The 20,633-nt window shown below is 50.0% G+C and overlaps 1 protein-coding gene across 3 annotated transcripts in view; it reads right to left on the bottom strand.

Moving 5' to 3' along the window:
• The window catches only part of PDE10A (phosphodiesterase 10A), a 151,079-nt gene that overhangs the window by 19,538 nt on the left and 110,908 nt on the right, over positions 1-20,633 (bottom strand). For all 3 annotated transcript variants that reach the window (XM_059699876.1, XM_059699874.1, XM_059699875.1), the window contains exons 6-14: positions 20,169-20,309; positions 18,191-18,346; positions 16,680-16,730; positions 15,649-15,707; positions 13,908-13,959; positions 12,468-12,610; positions 8,400-8,492; positions 6,070-6,256; positions 3,167-3,309 (exon numbers count right to left, since the gene is read on the bottom strand). In XM_059699876.1, coding sequence (XP_059555859.1) covers positions 3,167-3,309; positions 6,070-6,256; positions 8,400-8,492; positions 12,468-12,610; positions 13,908-13,959; positions 15,649-15,707; positions 16,680-16,730; positions 18,191-18,346; positions 20,169-20,309 — 1,025 coding nt within the window. The remainder of the gene's footprint in view (positions 1-3,166; positions 3,310-6,069; positions 6,257-8,399; positions 8,493-12,467; positions 12,611-13,907; positions 13,960-15,648; positions 15,708-16,679; positions 16,731-18,190; positions 18,347-20,168; positions 20,310-20,633) is intronic.

Here is a 20,633-nt window from a genome sequence, read left to right as displayed (position 1 = left end):
TGCACTGCCCCCTGCCGGGCAGGGTCACAGATCCGGATCCCGGACAGCGGACAGCCTTGCCCGCTGCCGCCCGCCTTCAGTATGCAAATTAGCCACCATCTTGTTGCTTCAGGGTGGGGGTCCCCACTGGGGTGCCTGGCCAGCCTGGATGAGGGGATGATGGCTGTTTGCAGCTGGTCATACCCCCTTTAGGGTGGGGGTGCCTGGCCAGCCTAGATGAGGGGATGATGGCTGTTTGCAGCTGGTCACACCCCCTTCAGGGCGGGGGTCCCCACTGGGGTGCCTGGCCAGTCTGGGTGAGGGGCTGAGGGCCGTTTTCAGGCTGGCGGGCGACTGAAGCTCCCAACCTCTCCTTTTTTTCTTTCTTTCTTTTTTATTCTGGGATTTATTTACCTTCTATGGCTGTCACTGGAGCTGAGAGCCGGCTTTAGCTCTGAGGCTTGGCTCCAGCTCTGAGACCTCGGCTGCTGAAAGCAGGTATCTGGGTTTGTTTGGGTTCTATAATAGTAACATTGTTTCGGTCCTGCTCGCTCCAGCTCTGACGGCTGAAAGCAGGTTTCTGAGGTTTGTTTAGGTTCTATAATTGCAACACAGTTGCTTAGAGTGCAAGCTCAGAGGCCGGCAGTGGCAGGCGGGGAACCTTGGCTTCCTCCTTCACTGGAGCATGCAAGCCTCCTGTTCACCTCAGCTGCCTGGCTGCCGGCCGCCATCTTGGCTGGAAGTTAATTTGCATATCTCGCTGATTAGCCAATGGGAAGGGTAGCGAAGTTACGGCTAATTACCATGTTTCTCTATTATTAGATAGGACTAGAGGCCCAGTGCACAAATATTTGTGCAATCGGGGGGGAGGAGGGGTCCCTCAGCACCCTCTCGCAGTCTGGGACCCCTCGGGGGTAACCACCTTCTGGCTTAGGCCCGCTCCCCGGCGGATTGGGCCTAAGCTGGCAACCAGACATCCCTCTGGCAGCCCGGCAGCCCTCGACTTGCCAGAAGGGAGCAGGCCTAAGCTGCAGTCTGACATCCTTAGCACTGCTGAGGAGGCAGGAGAGGCTCCCACCACCACCGCTGTACTGGCAGCCATCAGCCTGGCTTGTGGCTGAGCAGAGCTCCTCCCATGTGAGAGTGCCCTGACCACCAGAGGGCAGCTCCTGCATTGAGCATCTGCCCTCTGGTGGTCAGTGTGTGTCATAGTGACCAGTCATTCCCAGTCCTTCTGCTGTTAGGGTCAGTTTGCATATTACCCTTTTACTATATAGGATAGAGGCCTGGTGCACGGGTGGGGGCTGGCTGGTTTGCCCTGAAGGGTGTCCCGGATCAGGGTGGGGGTCCCCCTTGGGTGCCTGGCCAGCCTGGGTGAGGGGATGATGGCTGTTTTCAGCTGGTCACACCCCCTTCAGGGTGGGGGTCCCCACTGGGGTGCCTGGCCAGTCTGGGTGAGGGGCTGAGAGCCGTTTTCAGGCTGGCAGGTGACTGAAGCTCCCAACCTCTCCTTTTTTTCTTTTTTCTTTTTTTATTCTGGGATTTATTTACCTTCTATGGCTGTCACTGGAACTGAGAGCTGGCTTTAGCTCTGAAGCTCGGCTCCAGCTCTGAGACCTCAGCTGCTGAAAGCAGGTATCTGGGTTTGTTTGGGTTCTACAATTGAAACTCTGTTGCAACTCCAGCTCAGCCAGCTGGCTGAAAGCATGGGGTTTGTTTAGCTTCTATATTTGTAACATTGTTTCTTAGACTGCAGCTCAGAGGCCGGCAGCGGCAGGCGGGGAACCTTGGCTTCCTCCTTCACTGGAGCAAGCAAGCCTCCTGTTCGCCACAGCTGCCTGGCTGCCGGCCACCATCTTGGTTGGCAGTTAATTTGCATATCGCCCTAATTAGCCAATGGGAAGGGTAGCAAAGTTACGGTTAATTACCATGTTTCTCTAGTATTAGATAGGACTAGAGGCCAGATGCATAAAATTCGTGCAGGGCTCAGCCCTGGGAGCTGCAGCGGCTGCCTTGTCTCTCACAGCCCAGATTTCATCTGGAAGGTCATTTAGCTGTCTGGTCTAATTAGCATATTATGCTTTTATTATTATAGATAGATGCATACTATTATACCATTGAAAGATAAACTAAGGCATAGTTGACATTTTATGAGTTGATCTGAGCCAACATCAATTCAACCAGCAGTGCCAGCCCCAAGGTGGTGAGAAGGGCTGCATCCAGGGAGAGGAGACCAGAGAGAAGGGGCAGTAGAGAGAGGCGCTCACTGATTGGCTGCAGCAGAGAGAGGCGCTCACTGATTGGCTGCAGCAGAGAGAGGAGCTCACTGATTGGCTGCAGCAGAGAGAGGAGCTCACTGATTGGCTGCAGCAGAGAGAGGCGCTCACTGATTGGCTGCAGCAGAGAGAGGCGCTCACTGATTGGCTGCAGCAGAGAGGCGCTCACTGATTGGCTGCAGCGAGAGGAGCTCACTGATTGGCTGCAGCAGAGAGAGGCGCTCACTGATTGGCTGCAGCAGAGGGATGAGCTCACTGATTGGCTGCAGCAGGATTGGCTGCAGGTGAAGTGCTGGCTCCTTGGGGATGGGCTGTCCCTGTGTTTCCACCTGTTACGTAGGCCAACAGGGCAGTGAGGCCGCTCCATCCCAGGGCCTCCTTGTTTAATTAACACCACTATCTGCGCAATCATAAGGCAACTATCAGCTCTGGGTCACTTCTGGGAAGTTTCTATGCCGTGAAATAGTGTTGGCTTGTACTTACAATGGGTGTACAAATTACCAGAGGTTCTACCACCAGCAATTGCATACATTGGCATATGGAGCATAGGATTGGAAAACAAATTGTGAAAGTTGAATTACTAGCTTCTCAAATTTGTAAATTTAAAATTATACAGAAAACTTAGAATCTGATATTAAATACCATTTAAATATTAAATATTATATAGTGTAAACTGTACAAAAGCCTACAGAGAACAGCTAACATTTAGGTTAACTCATTTCAAAATTGCGTTCAGTTTTGTTTTTAAATAGGAGACCCGACAAGTTGTACCCCAAGACCTGGAATCCCCTCAGAAGGGAGAAAGGGCAGCTGCAGCTGCACCTGCACTGAGCCATCTGTGACCCGAATTCTCTGACCCGTTTCCCTTCCAGGTGGACCAAGCCAAGCCCGCGTGCCGGGCGGGAACTCACAGCTCCACCTCCTTGCAGAGGCGCCCGGGCAGCGTGAAGCGCATGAGGCCCTGCCACTCCTCGGCGGTGCAGATGCTGTGGTAGGACAGCTTCTCCATGGTCACGCGGTAGATGCACTCCGAGTGGCGGATCCGGTGGTACATCTGCAGGCAGACAGGTAAGGGAACGTGGCATCATCACAGCTCAGGGTCTGGTGTGGAAGCATCGGCACAGCGCCTGGCACCACCACCCCTGAACCTATTTCTACTCCACCGCCACCAACACTGGAGAGCCCCACCCATGCGACCTGGCGGGTACAATACAGACGACCATGTGTGTTTGAAAAGACTGAGTAACCCTGGAACAGCTGTCTTTTTGTTGCTGTTGTTGTGAATCCTCACCCAAGGATATTTTTCCATTAACTTTTTAGAGAGAGTGAAAGAGAAAAGGAAAGACAGAGAGAAATATTGGTGTGAGAGAAACACATCGATTGGTTGCCTCCTGCACACGCCCCAACCAGGGCTCGGGAAGGAGTCTGAATCTTTACAGAAGCGAAGGGTTACAGCTGTGGGTAGTGTCAGAGTCTGTTCTTGTGTCCTGACTCATCACTGCACTGTCATCCACACCGACAACTGCACCCTGGCTTCTGCCCGCCCTGTATCACCAAACAGGTTCAGACCAAGGAAACAACAGTAAACATCTGTCTTCAAAGTGCTCTCTTCAGGACGGGAGTTTGCTGGGAAAGCAATTATTTTCTTGTTCAGTGTTAATGCCGCTTGCTGTGTGGCCGTGAGCGAACTAAAGCTTCCGTGTCCACTTTCCTCAGCTCCTTTGGAGTCAATTTCAGAGAAACGACTTCGAAGACACTCTCCCTGCTTCCATCTTCCAATGAGTGAGGGCAATGCTCCCGGCCCCTTAAACACAAAAGGGAACCACAAGTAGGCACACGAGCGATGCTGCATCTCGGGGCCGTCGGAGAGCAAGGCTCCGGGACGACAGGGGGTCGGCTGGACTAGAGCTGCCAACGTGCAATCAGAGAAACAGAAAGAGAAATGCACGCAGAGGCTTCTGGGTAAACTCTCTGCTGAAACAATGAGACAAGGGGGCAAGTCCCAGTGGAGAAACCTCCATCGAGCGGCCACCATCACGGGAATGGGAGGTGCCTGCCTGCAGGTGCGGGAGCACATCACTCTGTGATAGTCCATCACGCTCCTCAAACTGGACTACATGCTTCACAGCCCCGGCCTGCAGGACGAAGGGGGGGCCGGGTCGATGAACAGAGACAGGACAGGCCCGGGTCAGCTCCATACCCAGCACCTGTTAGGGGCGGAATGTGTTCCCACAATTCAGACATTGAAACCCTAGCCCTTCGAATGTGATTGCGTTTACAGACTGGGTCTTTAAAGAATTAAGGCAAAATGAGCTCAACAGGGCGGCCCTAACCCAATACAACTAGAGTCCTTATAGGAGAGGAGATTGCAAACAGACAGGAACCGCAGAAGGACCACGTGAAGACACGGGGAGGAGCATGAAGGTGTTGTATTAGAACAAACTTTGGTGGGTCATAGAAATATGTGCAGAGAGAAGAGAATGATGCTGACTTTCCAATCACTGGAGCTTGCCATTGTTTTTTTAAATGGGCTGTATAGGTATCAAGTTGCTACAGCACTTAGATTCCACTGGATTCATTTAAAAGGTAAAAATCAATACTCAGAGTATACTGGAAATTACACTCTCTGCAACTCTGAAGATAAAGAAATGTAAGGTGTCACTGTTTTTATTTATGGGTGATAGAATCTAAAGCGAAAAGATAGCTGATATCCTGTTTCTTTCTGATGAGCCGTGCAACACTCAATGTCCCCCAGGAGAGGGCGCCCTGGTGCCACAAAGGAAGCTGGGTGCCCTCAGGAAGGCGCTCTGAGCTGCAGTTCCCTCCAGTCCCTGAAGTACTGTTTACCCCATTTTTGGTCCTAGTTCTGGTTAAGCCGTTTCCATTAGTTACAAAATTAATCCTGTGGAACGTGGTTCGCTTTCCAAAAAGGCAATTTCTCTAAATTATTAAGGTGGTAACTCCCATTTCTACTGATTGCACTTTATCAAAAAGTTAATAAAATGTTCCCTAACTTCGAAATCCCAGTCCTGTCACGAAAGGAATCTTAGAGTTTATAACAGACTAAATGTTCAACTCATTGAAAATGGAAAAGATGGTAAATTCAACTACTTTCAAGGGAGACTTCACAGGGTGGGTGGGAGCCTCCTGCAGTGGGCAAGCAGGCAGCACAGGTGAGCCTCTGCTCCCGGGCACCACCGTCCGTAGGTCCGCATGTCCTCAGGGCCCCGCTCCGCATGAGCCCGCAGAGGCCTGTGGTGACAGGCAGTGAGGCTCCGAGAGCGCCTCCTCATTCGTCCCAGTGGACACTGAGACACAGACCTCAGGCTTGAACATTTCACCTCGTTTAACTTCTCCCCCCCCCCCCAATATATTTGTATTGATTTCAGAGAGGAAGGGAGAGGGAGAGACAGAAACATCAAAGATGAGAGACAATCACTGAGAATCATCAATCGGCTGCTCTTGCACGCCCCCTACTGGGGATTGAGCCTGCAACCTGGGCATGTGCCCTTGACCGGAATCAAACCCAGGATCCTCAGTCCTCAGGCCGTCGCTCTATCCACTGAGCCAAACTGGCTAGGGCAACTTCGTTTTTTTAAAAAACAGATTCACACCTTGAAATAAATGCAAAATATTAGATTTTTTTTTCTTCCAAGGCATGGCTTTTTCTAAATTTGAGTCACCAGGAATTAGTGTTTTTGTTTTAATGAAGAAAACTTAAGTGGAAAAAAAAGACACCCCTTCCACTACTTTACTGCCATTGTTTTACAGTTACGATTGAGTAGTGAGCAAGGCATTTGAAAGCCTCACTCACGTTGGCACAGTGCAGGGCTAACGCACAGAAGACGGCGAACATCTTGAAGTTGTTCTCGTCCGTTTTGGAGAAGGCGCTGCCGCTGATCTTGTTCACCATCTGCACCACGCCGATCACGCTGCCCCGGCTCACGATGGGCATGCACAGGATGTTGCGTGTGGTGTAGCCCGTGTACAGGTCCACCTCCCTGGGGGTGGGGGGGGACAGCCACACACACACACACACACACACACACACACACACACACACGCACACAAAACAGAAGGTTAACGACTTATTCTACCATAAATCTCAACTGCGCTTTGCAAATTACGTGCTTCTATTACAAATACCTCTAATGGAGCCGTTAGCTTCCAAATTCAAGGACCATATGGCATTTGAAAGTGCTCTACTTAAACCTTTTCAAAAACATTCTAACCGGTTTGTTCTTTTGTTCTCAAGATCTTTTCAGAACAGGACCAGAGGCCTTCGGCTTACTGCTCCGTTTTCAGGACCCAGCATTACTGGGATAACACCACTGTTGATCCAGAGAAAACTAGAATCAATGTGGTGAGAGAGCATGTGCCTTTGGCCTTGGCTACATTATGAGGTGAACTTGCTTTGCAAACATACATGGGTGTGCAGAGCGGGCCCGCACCAGCCCTCCCGTCTGCACACGGAGCTCTCGTGGACTAGACCACACCACTCCCTGAGGCACTGCCCAGCTCCCAGCAGAGACACCGTGGCTGGCGAAGCCCAAAGCACTGCTCTGACTCTCAGGAGAAGTTTGCCGACTCTTTGAAAGTCAGACTCTGTTCCACAGAGGCAGCCGTGAAACTAGGCAACTAGTGGGGTGGGATCTGTGTGCCTGGCTCCTCCCACTGAGGCCAGTGTTTCTGAGACATGGCCACGGGGCTGCGTGGAGCAGGGTCCCGCCCTTTGATCACTGAGTAGGATTCTATGGTCCGGATGTGTCACCGTTTATTGACCCATGCACCAGCTCACGGACATGACTAACGGCTGACGGCCTGTGTGTGGCAAGTATGAACAAGGCCGCATTGAAGATTGGCTTCCACCTCTTCGTGGACAGGGGTTATGGTTTTTCTTGGCGACACCCGAGCAGAGCTGACCGAGGACAGTCAGCACCTGCTTATCTTTACAAGAACCACAAACTTCTTTCCGAGCGCTGTCCCATCACACGGCCCATCCGCAATGCGGGAGCGGCCCATCCCTCGCCCCTGCCAGCCCTCGCTAATGTTGACCTTAAAAATCTTAGCCATTCACGTCGGTGTGTAGTGGGATCTCACCCTCAATTAAGTTCATGTTCCCTCACCTCAAACACGCTGTGTTCACTGGCCGTTCACAGAGCTTGTGTTGTGAGGTGTCTGCTGAAATCTGTGCCTATTTCTCAAATAGAGTTTGCGCTTTTCTGAAAAAGCGGACAATCAGCATACTCCTTATTGATAAAACACATCACTAGAATAGATACAATCTGTGTTTATGTACCAGCTGTGTATGTTTGACATTAATCAAAAAATACCTGATAGAACTTCCTATTGTTTATTTCGTTTAAGTGTCTCTTAAAATAAACTGAATGCTTGATTTAACTGAACACTCTGGTCAAAATATCTGAACTATTACTCCCTAATAATCATAGCATCAATCTTAAGACTCAATTTCTAGAGGTTTATTAAATTTATTATTACATGATTCAGTTTCTAGTTCTCTGAAGAAACACAAAACAGAACAAAACCAAACCCTCTCCGCCCTCCTGCTCCGACCCTCACAGCTTCTGACAGAAGCAGCAGCCGTGCCCGTGCCCACTCCGCGTGTCAGGGAAGCGGACAGACATGTATGAACATTTCCTCTAAACTTGAAATAAAAACAGGACGACAAGAAAGGCATCATGGTGCCCATTTTAAAGAGGAGGAAGCTAAAGCTCGGAGGTGAAGTCACTGACCAGGTTACCCTAGAGCTGTAAGTGACAGGACAGTCGCCCTAAAGTGGGCCCTTACGACCAGGTGCTATCGGAGTGCGCTCAGGACAAAGTGAAGGCACCACAGAAACAAGCAGCTTTGTAACTGCACACTTTTGCTTTTTGTTGCTTTTATGGTATTTTAAACCCCGTTAGCTGGGTATCGCTAATGGTCTGGTGCCCATCATTGTGAAGTATCTGAAAGCACTGACTCCTGATAACAGGGCCACTGCAACGAGTTCCAGAGCTGAGAGGAAAGGACAGACTGTGATGGGATGTGAGCTTGGGCTGCACAGCAGTCTCAGCCCAGGGTTCTCAGCCCAGGGGTCTCAGCGGGAGGGCAAAAGCCAAGGGGGACAAGAGCTGCTTGCTGCACCTGTTGAAGCGCGGGTCTGCGTAGGCATCCGGGATGTTCAGCACCTCCCCCGTCCGCGCTACCTGGCCAGCAATCCCTTTCTCAATGGAAAACCTGCAAACACAGGAGAGAGGAGCATGCTCGTTAAACACAGAGGCTATCCCCACTCTGAACCCGCTAACTACCTCCAAACACTGAACAGAAAAGCACTTTAAATGCTTGGGTTCACTTTACATTCACACATTCTAAATCATATTATTATTATAAACTGTGCAAAGGTAAAGCAGAAAAACATTGCACAGTAATCACTTGAGACCTTAATGTAAGATATAATTCAAAATATATGAACTTATACTGAACCACAAATTGAAACTGAAAAATTAGTTAGCATTCTCCTGCAATGACCAATAGCAATCCTTCGTATTGACAACGTACACTATAATTTACAATACACTTCAACCTACATCTTCTGCGTTAATTCTCACTGTGGTGGGAACTGAGGCCCATTTGGGTTCAGTAATTTGCTAAAATTTGCAACATACCAATGGTACAAGGAAAGCAAGAACACAGCTCTAGAGCAGTGCACGTCCTACCACATATATAACCAGAATCACAAGTCACGGCTGATTTCTGAGAGAGGACGTAGGACTGGAATGCTAAGGCATTTGCAATACAGCACTCTATAAAAATAACACACTTTAAAACTCCTACTGTTTTTATTTCTCTAATTTGTTGAATTTAAAAATAGTCAAAATGCAAGCATTGTCTATACTTAATTATGTTTTGATATTTAATATCAACATTTTCTATTATAAACATATTAGGGGTCCGGTGCACAAAAATTTGTGCACTCGGGAGGGTCCTTCAGCCCGGCCTGTGCCCTCTCGCAGTCTGGGACCGCTCAGGGAATGACCACCTGCTGCCTTAGGCCCGCTCCCTGGGGCATTGGGCCTAAGCTGGCAGTCAGATATCCCTCTGGCAGCCCAGGAGCCCTCGGGGGATGTCCACTTGCCAGCGGGGAGCAGGCCTAAGCTGCAGTCGGACATCCTTAGTGCTGCCGAGGAGGCGGGAGAGGCTCCACCACCACCACTGTGCTGGCAGCCGTCAGCCTGGCTTGCGGCTGAGCAGAGCTCCCCTGTGGGAGCACACTGACCACCAGAGGGCAGCTCCTGCACTGAGCGTCTGCCCTCTGGTGGTCAGTGTGTGTCATAGTGACCAGTGATTCCTAGTCGCTCTGCTGTTAGGGTCAATTTGCATATTACCCTTTCATTATATAGGAGGATTCTCTCATATACAGTTTTCTGATATAATATTATCATCTGTCACGCAGTTATTTTGAAATATTGTTAACAAAGATGTCTGCAATCCACAATCTTGTCGCACTGCTATGGCTAGACAGAACTTTCATACTAGTTTCCACGTTATAAGAGATAATCATCCTATATAATAAAAGGTTAGTATGCAAATAGACTGAATGGCGGAACAACCGAACTGAACAACCAGTTGCATGACATGTGCTGACCACGAGGGGGTGCATGTGGAACAAGGCAGGTGTCAGCCATGGAGGGATGGTGGAGCAGGTGAGCAGGGGTCCCAGACCAAGGCAGGGCGCCGATTGCTGTCATCGGGATGAGCCTCTGGTGGTTACTAAAAATTTTTGCTCCCACACGCTGGGGTCCTGCCCGGCACTTGCACCGGCTGCTGGCACCAGAGTCACTGCTTGCACCCACTGCTCGCACCCACTGCTGGCGATGGCCCTGCTTGCACCTGCAGCCTGTGCTGGAGCCACTGCTCGCACCACTGCTGGCACCCGGCGCCAGTCCCAATTGCTTGGCGCCGTCAGCAGGTTTAAGCGGCGGCTGCTGGTCCCGATCACCCCTGAAGGCTTCTCCACCTCCCCTTGCTCCAGAGGGATGATCGGGGTGGCAGCTGCCACTCACACCCGCTGCCAGCACTGGCCCTGCTTGCACCCACTGCTGGCGCCAGCCCCAATCCCTCTGCGCTGTCAGTGGGTGCAAGCAGGACTGGTGCAGTCAGCACTTGGGAATGGCGGTGGTGGGAGCGGGGCTGCTGGCAGACAAGGGACTGGGGGCCGTGGCAGGAGGGGCTAAGTGGGGGCGCAGTGGATGGGCCAAGACCCGTCCCTGTACCCACGCAGCCTCGCAGCCCACAGCTCCTTTCAAGGTGCATGAATTTGTGCACTGGACCCCTAGTCCTATATAATAAAAGGCTAACATGAAAACCGAATGGCAGAACTACCAGTTGCTATGACGTGCACTGGCCACCAGGGGGCAGATGCTCAATGCAGAAGCTGCCCTCTGATGGTCAGTGCACTCCCACAGGGGGAATGCTGCTCAGCCAGAAGCTGGGCTCACAGCTGGTGAGCGCAGCAGCAAGGGCGGGAGCCTCTCCCACCTCCACAGCAGTCAGACATCCCCCGAGGGCTTCTGGACTAGGAGAGGGCGCAGGCCAGGCTGAGAGACCCCCACCCCTAGAGTGCACGAATTTCGTGCACTGGGCCTCTAGTTATTGAAATAAAGCTCCACCCTGATGACTGTCACTAAAAATATTCAAAAGAAAGTGGATATGACACTGATGACACTGAAAGGTGAGCCCAACGCTGCCTGAAACAAGGCTGCTTCAAGGTCATAGTTTTCCTGGGCTGTGACCCGCATGGCCATGGCAACGCTGACGCCCTGAGCAGGAGTCAGAATGCACTGTGGGATCTGCGCGGGATGGCTTGGTCAGGGTGGCCCGACTGTCCCTTTATTCCCACTTCAGGCGGCTGCCCTGCAAACACATCCCTGTCAACTGGCCCCTCACTGCTCCCAGCCCAGCGAACACGGCTCCACAAGGGCCCGGCCTCAGCATGTGAGACAGCAGCACTTCCGGGAGGGCAAGGACCTTCCGCAAGAGAAAGGACTCGCCTACAACTAGATCCAGGCTGACTGACCCAAAAACAACCAGCCTCAATATCACAATTAAAAACCTCAATAGTGCCTGCCAGCCAGCCACACGAGTGGAATATAGGAATCCCCTAGGGCAGTGATGGTGAACCTATAACATCTGTGTGAGAGGTGACACGCGAACTCATTTTTTTGGTTGATTTTTCTTTGTTAAATGTCATTTAAATATATAAAATAAATATCAAAAATACAAGTCTTCGTCTTACTATGGTTGCAAATATCAAAAAAATTTGTGTATGTGACATGGCACCAGAGTTCAGTTAGGGTTTTTCAAAATGCTGACACGCCGAGCTCAGAAGGTTCGCCATCACTGCCCTAGGGCCTGGAGCAGGACTGCCCACTGGGGGGAAGTGGCGAGTGCCTGCAGGATCACATGGTCCCCTTCACACCTGGTTAGCACCCCCAGGGGACAGACTATGGCCAAAGGAACAGCGATTCCTAGTGAACAAGAACACTGCTTTCCTGGGGTGCTGTGGCCACCAAAGCGTCTAGAGGGGCATGCGGAAAGCCGTTAGACAAAGCACATGCAGAAAAGAGAATCCAAGTGTGACTGTTCAGTTTGATTCCCACACATTCCTGACAGTGCTCCCTGCAGGCTCGGACTGTGACAGGACGGAGCTCCGCTCAGGTAGTGACAAAAGCTGCCGCTTCCAGCACAAAGGCGGCTGTGGTTTCAAGAGGCAACAGGCGTGTCACGTGACTGACTACGCCGCCTGCTCAGTTACAGCACAGCGAGCTGAAGTCAACGCTGCAGGTCAGCGCCCACTGCGGCTGGACTTTGAGACCGATGGCCACGGGTGGGGACGGTGGGCGCCCCGCTTCAGCTCGCCTGCCCCGAGACACGGGAAACCTGCCGCCTCCATCCAGGCGGGAGCGCCTTTACCTACCTGGGAGCACTAGTCAGTTTTTCCAACATGATTTCCAAAAGGACCGCCTCCGAAGACGGCGTTTCCGGGGGGACGCTAACGCTTCTCGGCGCGGCTTGGCCGGCACTGCAATGCCATTCCCAGAAGCACTGCCTTCAGGAGGCGGGTCCTGGTGGGAATGATACCACAGTGTGACAGGCGGTCAGCGCCCCTGCGGGAGGCACGGAGCAGCGGCGGCAGGACCTGCGCCTGTGTACCTGATCTCCTTGGTCTTCTTGAAGACGGGCCTGCCCTCCTTCACCTCCCCGATGTCGAAGAGGTCGGAGTACAGCTCCTGGTTCTTGTGGTCCACCTGGAAGAGGGCGCAGCGGTCGGCGTTCACCAGGTTCTTGGCATAGATCTAAGGACAGATGACAAAGCACGGCTAAGCCGACAAGAAAGGCACCCATTTCGCGTCAGAAATACATCCTCAGTTCAGCCATAGCAATACAATAAAGTATGAAACACATCATTATCTCAATGAATGCAGAGAAAGTGGAGGCTGAAACCCAATTATGATTTTAAAAAAAATAGGGACAGAAGGAACTTGCTCAATCTACAAAAAAACAAATATCATACTTAATAGTGGAAGACTGGATACTTCTCCTCTACAATCCGCAATAAGACAAGGATGTACACACTCTCAACCTCTAGTCAACAATGTACTGGCGGTTCTACAGGACAATTACACAGGGAACAAATAAAGCTTGGACAGGAGAAGGTAAAACTGCCACCGATTCTAGACGACATAATCCCACTACAGAAAACCCTGAAGAAACCACTTAAGAAACTATTGGGAATAATGATTTCATCACGTTTGAAGGACACAAGATCAATACACAAAAACCAATTTTACTTCTATACATTTTCAATAAAAATCTGAACATAAATTTAAGAAGACAATTCCATTATAATAGCATTAAAAATATTTAGAAATAACTTTACCAAAATAAAACAATAGTTATGCTTTGAAAATTACAAACATTGTTCGAAAAGTTAAGATAATGAAAATAAATAGAAAAAGACCCCATGTTCATGCTGGAATACTTAATGCTGTTAAGATGCCAAATTGATCTATGAATTCAACACAATCCCTATCAGAATCCCATCGGAATTCTTTGTATAAATTGACAAGTAGATTTCTAAAAGTTATATGAAATTGCAAGGAACCAAAAATTACTGAAAAAGAAGAACAAATTTGGAGGACTCTCACTTCCCATTTTCAAAACTTTCTATAAAACAACCGTAACCCAGCCAGTGTGGCAGTAACCCAGCCAGTGTGACACTGTCCGTGAGGAAGACAGACAGGTCGATGGGGCAGGACCAAGAGCCTAGAAATGAGCTGACGGCGGGGGTGAAGCAGCACGGACCTCCATGTCAGGGAGACTCGGCCGGGAATTCCCAACCCAGAACATATGCAAAGGCATTTGAAGCCCAATGTTTTCAAAGTATAAATGTTTCCCATGCTCACCACTAAGCAATGAAAAACGCTGAGGTGTTTTTCCAAAATTCATAAAAGTGACCAAAAAACCCCAGGCGGCACCTCCAGACCCTTCTCACCCCTTTAAACATTCACGTCTGGCACCTTAAACATTCCCCCATCCACTAGGCATGAGTCTAAGGTAAGGAAGCGCCTTGGTAAACAAGCGGCAACCTACCATTATGTGCTCCAGCAGAGAGTCTATGGCGACGATGTTATCAAAATACGTTCTGCAAAAGAGGACGGGAAACGGTGAGTGACCTCAGTGAGCGCAGAGCGTGGGCCCTGGGACACATCCCCGCTGCTCCTCACTGAAATGAAACGTGACCATCTGTGTCCGATTCTTGCCGTTCGGTGGAACAAGGCACAGAGCATTTTCAAGACACATGGAACGTCGTTACTGACTTAGCCCGAGGACTCTCATTTCAGAGGGAGCGTGAAGTAATTCTTTTATTGATAAGTACTGATGCAGGAAGGAAGTCTGTAGCGTTTAAAACTAGAAAGGAATAAAACTAGGTTCACTACATGTAACACTGTCATTAATTTTGATCTGAAATGAAAAACATTTAAACTTGCTACACCTCATTAATATGCTTAAGATGTAAATTTACCACGGAAAACCCGACAAGTTCGAATGTAGCTGAGCTGCACTGAGGCAGCAACGTCACTCATCAAGCAGAAACAGCAGAATAAACACGCCGGGGAGGCCCCCGAGGACACACAGTGAATGTACGTCCAGCAGGGTGAGTGGCGAGGAAGGGTTGTGGAGGTGGCTGGCACACACACCAAACGCAGCCTCGTGAATGGAGGACGCACCAGTGCGCATGGAGTGCAGGGATGTAACACAGTCCTTGCACAGAAGGCTTCTCGCGTGGGCTGTGTTGGCGAGGCATCTGTCAGCACACGTTTGTGTACACCCAGCGATGGACTCATAATTAGGACAGCGTATAAATAAGCCATGCCTTTCATTTAAAGACGTCGCTAGCTGGAACACACCAAGACTTGGGCTCAGGGCCCCGCACCCTGAGGAACACTCGGCCAGGAAGGGGGGAAGCAGAGTGCTGTGTCACAGGAGGGAATGAACGGGGCTTTGGGAAAGTTACAAGATTCAAGCACACGGACAAGAGATGCCGAACGGCTTCCCTCTCGATGGGTTCTGAATAATATCACGTGCCCCACAGCTATTGTTTCACTTTATCTCCAGGATCAGCGGATCAAAGAGGATCTCCTTCAATTCCATGTTTCTCTAGCTTTATGCTGAAGAAACTAAGTGTAACACAATGCGGCGACTTCAGGCTAACTAGTCACGGGCGCTAGGCGAGCGTGAGGGCAGAGCAGGCAGGCCCGCTCTCCCCGTGTGAGCCCCGAGGCCCTGACCCCGCCTGTGCACCTGGGGCTCCATCAAGTACCTGGACCTGCCGCCACCCCGCCCGGCAGTTCCTCAGGTCCAGCCCCGGGCGATGGGCCTTTTCTCTAAAATCCTGTCTCAGCTACTGTCCACGGGGAAATTAAAATAGTAACAATAGCATTTCACTGACTGATATTTATAGAAAACGCCAGAGGTCTTTTGGGAAGGAACTAACTAGAACATTTCCTCTCCTACCCTGTGTCTGTACCGTATGCATAACCCATGGACACAAGGGTTGGGGCAGGAGTGGGGTGGGGGGGTTGATGGGGGGAGAAAGGGGACATCTATAATACTTTCAACAATAAAGATACATTAAAAGAAATGCACAGCAAACTGCAAATGAGAACCATCACATAACTGTCTCCATCCTTCCCCGGCAGCGTGAACGAGTGAACGAGGGTGAGAACCAGTGAGCGAGGGTGAGAGAGCGCCCCCAATCCTCTCGGCCCGCCCACCTGCCCAATGCGGTCACCAGCAGCAGCAGCCACCACCCGCTAAAGCGCACACTCACTTTGATACATCGAGGAGAAAATCATTCAGCTCAGTCTGCTTGGCGAGGCCTCTGCAGAGCTGCCATATGAAACAAAGGCCGTTAGGACAAAAGATGTTTGCTTATTGACAAGTAAACATTCCAGAATACTACTGACCTCGTTGAATGTGAAAGGTGTAACACAATCGCTGGCTTATCATGTAGCAATACTATCAATCACAACTCATTTTTCTTGAAGGCTTAAATGTGCTATAAGCACTTCACACTTATGACCTCATCTGATCACCACGATCACTGCAGGTTAGGGGCTGACTGTGTAACTGAGGCAGGAGGAGCCCAGAGCCTTGCTCAGACCCCCAAGCACTGCGGGGCGGAGCCAGCATCCGGTCCAGGCGCTCGGCCTCCAGAGCCACTGGCTCTTCAAAACCCCTTGCGCTTGAGAAACTGACGTGGACACACCTTCCACCCGCTCTCTCGTGTCAGGTCCGAAGTCCTGCCCCTCAGCCCGCTTCCCACACTTAGGACTGTTCTCTCTATCCCCTGGTCCCACCTTGAGCCGAGCTGGCTGAAGGGGACTCAGAAAACAAAACACGAGGAGGAGCGGCGGAAGATACAGCGCAGAACTGCAGCCCGCGTGTCCCTGAGCTTCGCAAGTCTAGTTCCCACGAAAGCTGCAGTGTGTAGACAGGGCATCTTTTCTGGAGAACCCGGGTCTGAAATTCAATGTTTATGTTTCACACACCATTTGGTGGAGATGATGCCTTAACTTAGGAAACAGAGTTAGAGAAATATCCATGTTCCGACCAGTAGGAGACTGATCCTGGGCTTTCGAGGGAAACAAAGATTCTAATAGGACACATACCCTTGATTGCATAAATGACGGGCAACTGTATATAAGTAGATAAAAATAACTGCCACATAGGTAAGCCAACGAGTAAGGAAAGGGAAGTGCGTAGATGAAGGTTTTAGAAATAACATCATCGCTAAGGTGACAACAGAAAGCCCGCAGCTGAGGCCAGCGCCCCCGCAGGAAGCGTGGGACAGGGACCCACCTGCACCTGGTGGATGGCGACCGACGCCCAGGCGAGGTTCGCTGTCGCCACCTGAGGAAGGGGAAAGAGCCGCCATTAGCCAGGTGGGCCAGCCCACAGCGTGGAGGACAGTGTCTGAGGTCACTGCACATGTGAATACTTTGCCAAGCACAAAGCATCAAATATGGACAGGACTTCTCTTATATTCCTCCTTCCTTTACAATGGAATCAAGTGCTTCCTTGTTCCCCTTCATTTTGGATAAAAAATAAAATAAATGGATTTAAAGAGCTAGAGTCCAAGGACTCTAACATAAAATAACTTTAGTGTAATAACAATACTATTCAAAAGCCTCTAACAGCAACTCTAAACTGAGGAAGTATTTCTGAAACTTTGTTGAAGAGTTCTCACATTACTAACTATTCTACTTCTGCTACCCATTCACCTGGTGTCCACCAGGTGCCAGGCACTGTCCTCGGTGCTGAAGAAAGGGCACAGGGACACAGAATGGCTGGCTGTGGGGACAGAAAAGGAGAGAAAGCCCGGCCGGGCCGGCGTGGCTCAGTGGTTGAATGTTGACCTATGAACCAGGAGGTCATGGTTCAATTCCCGGTCAGGGCACAGGCCTGGGTTGCAGGCTCCATCCCCAGTCTGGGCATGCAGGAGGCAACCAATCCATGATTCTTTCTCATCATTGATGTTTCTCTCTCTCTTCTTCTCCCTTCCTCTCTGAAATCAGTAAAAACATATTTGAAAAAAAAGAAAAGGCGAGAAAGAGAGCGAGTGCGTGCACAGCGCATCAGCTGGCGATGGAGGCCTCAGAGGACCGGGGACTGGGAGTGGGGACCAGGAGCGACGGAAGCCTCGGTGAGCACATGCTCGGGGGGGCGGGGGGGGGGCCGCCTGAGAGGCCACACTGGAGGTCCCCCCTGCAGAAGGGGCTGGAGCTGGAAGGACGGGGACACACGCAGGCTCTGACTGGGAGCCCTGCAGCCTTGCTCGAGGGGCTAGTGCAGGAGGAGGGGCAGGTGGGAGGCAGGATGTGCCACCCAGGGAGTGGACAGGTGCAGCCGCTGAGGGAGGCTGGCGTACCCGGGTGTGGCAGGCATCGCTGCCGTTTTATTAATGTATTAATGAGCCGGTTCCAGCTCAGCGAATGGGGACAGAATGCACTGCCCTCCACGTGGGTCTGGCGCTGGCACCTCACACAGGACGGACCGGAGGAAGCTGCCATCTTTAGGAGAACGTGAGGACCTCCAGAATGCGCGCACTCTCCGGAGTCAGCTACTGCTTTGTCTCATTTACAATAGGACGTACTCTTACTTTTACTGTTTCAATGGATTCTCACTTTAACATGCCTAATTTCCAGTTTGACCAGTCCCCTCTCTAAATAACCACAAAACAAAAAAAGTTTTTTAAAAATCATTAGTACTATTATCAAGAGCAAACTGTGGCTTCAACTATTCATTCCTTCATTGCTGAGGCGCTGACTGATCCCTCCGAGGGCCGGCCCAGCCCAGCCCCGCCGCCTCACCTCCTGCTGGCGCATAGAGAAGGAGTCCTTGCCCCAGTGCCGGTACAACTCCAGGATGCCCACCAGGTCGCCAATCGCCGTGACAATCGGCAAACAGAGAACGGACTTGATCCGCGTCCCTGATTCCAGTCCAGTGCCTCCCGGAAATCGTTCATCCTGAAAAATTAAATGGGAAAAGGTGTAAGTTCAGTACAATAAATGGAATAATGCAGTCATGACCCTTATTTCTGTAAGAAATCACCTCATACTTACCATCAATAACAAGCAGACCTTTTCAAGGAAAAACCAAATGACCTTGGCCCCCACCGGCAGTGCTTCAGGACACGCTAGCCGTCAGCAGCGTGGCTCCTGCACAAACCCAGCTCTGAGCCTACCTTTGTGGAGCAGGGCTCAACCCACTCATACACATCAACTTCATGCAATAATCAAGAACTTTTATAATGGTTTGTTAAGTATAATGTCACAAGTGAAAATTCAAATATAAATATCATATGAAAGAAATTATAAAGTAAATGTTTCTCTTTTATTTTGAATGTTAGAATAACACAAAATTGAATGTTCATGATAGTCATTTTACCTGAACCTCAAAGACTGATATTAAATATTCAAGTCATCCAATAATTGGCAATTTTTTTATCAAAAAACTGATTCTTTGAATTTAATAATTTTCTAGCTTAGCCAAACTCTCAAATGAATTAATATCAAGAAACTTATTCTACTTGTTCAATTTCTGCTGTCTGCGGGATGCTTTTCATGAATCTAGAACAGCACAAAGCTACACTTACTAGTATATACTAGTGAATACTTTGCCAAGCACAAAGCATCAAATATGGACAGGACTTCTCTTTTATATTCCTCCTTCCTTTACAATGGAATCAAGTGCTTCCTTGATCCCCTTCATTTTGGATAAAAAATAAAATAAATGGATTAAAAGAGCTAGAGTCCAAGGACTCTAACATAAAATAACTTTAGTGTAATAACAATACTATTCAAAAGCCTCTAGTATAATTTCCAAACCTTTTGAAAGTTTGCATATACAACAGAGCATTTTCAGATGACAACTTATACAGTATCTACTTTTAATACTTTTTAAAAGTGAAATCTACTTTCCGTTTTCTTTTCCTAAATAAAATAACTAGTTACCTGATTTGTTCAAGGTCATACAGATAGAGGCGGAACCACAATTAAAACCCACATTTCGTGAATCTCATTTAGTTTTCCAGAGCAAATGGATTGCACCTAAGACCTGTTGGTGCACTTGTCACTTGGAGGGCTCCACTTGGCCACGGTCCCTGTACCTGCCCTTCATCAGTTCCCCTAAAACTGTGTCTACCCACGGGGTCCGCTCTGGCTAAAGAGAGGGCAGAACATGTGATGGGAGCACAGACTCGGAACCTCAAAGGCATGTCTCTAGGACCCGGGCCGCCGCCGTAAGAGCGTGCCAGGCCCCCTCCGGGAGGTGGGGGACACACCTGGAGAGCCGAGGCCACCTGAGGCCTGCCAGCTCCGAGGTGGTGGCCAGCTGATGGCAGCTGTGTAAGCAACCCGGCCAGACCCGGCCCAGACCAGCAGGAGGGCCCATCCAGACTCATGGGGATAGCAGGTGGTTGTTGTGTGACACCCAAATTGAGGGTCATCCGTCCCCCAGCGATGGCTATCCATTCATGCATATCCTGCTAGGATGTGACATACAGACAGCTACCGTTTAGTCTGCATGAGGATAAATATACATTTTTATGATTAACTGGCATATGTTCAAATAAAAATTATTAGAATCTAGCACTTAGTGTTTAAGACATGGTTTTCTGAGCACAAAAACTTTGTTCACATACAAATTCATTTACTGACCTATGTCATGCTTTGATGCTTTAATAAATAAAATGACTTAAATTATACCATCGACGTGGTAAGTCTTCTCTCTTAATTAACACCTCCCCCCCACCCCAAGGGGTGGCACGCAAAGTGAGGAGCCTCGTACCCCAAGGATGTCTTCCACGAGCAGCGTCTTCCGGGACTTGGCCACGTAGGCGGAGGTGGTGGTGCCCTGGGCGATGGGCCCCGCGGGGATGAGCCGGGGTCTGCCCTCCTTGATGCCAGGGGGCGTGAACACGCACAGGCTCTGGGAGAAGAAAGAACAGGTTTGTAGGCTTTCGTGCGCCCTGGCACGGGGCAGAGACTCCTGGCGTTTCGTGACAATCCCGAGAAGGCTGGGCGCTGGGAAGAGCAGACAGGGGCCAGCCTGGAGCGTCTGAGCTGAAACTCACATCCTCGCACACAGCACAAGCAAGATGCAGGACTTGAATGAATGAACGTGCACAGAAAGGCTCTTAAAATAGCCTATTTTGGTATCTACAAATTAATGACATGAAAAAATAGGAAGCTGTCCTTGGGCTCAAGATGGTGTCTGACAAGAACCAGGCCCGCCCGCCCTGCAGCCTGGGCC

Source organism: Myotis daubentonii, chromosome 6 (assembly GCF_963259705.1).
Source record: "Myotis daubentonii chromosome 6, mMyoDau2.1, whole genome shotgun sequence".
NCBI classification, from domain to species: domain Eukaryota; kingdom Metazoa; phylum Chordata; class Mammalia; order Chiroptera; family Vespertilionidae; genus Myotis; species Myotis daubentonii.
This window is presented reverse-complemented; position numbering and strand designations above follow the sequence as displayed.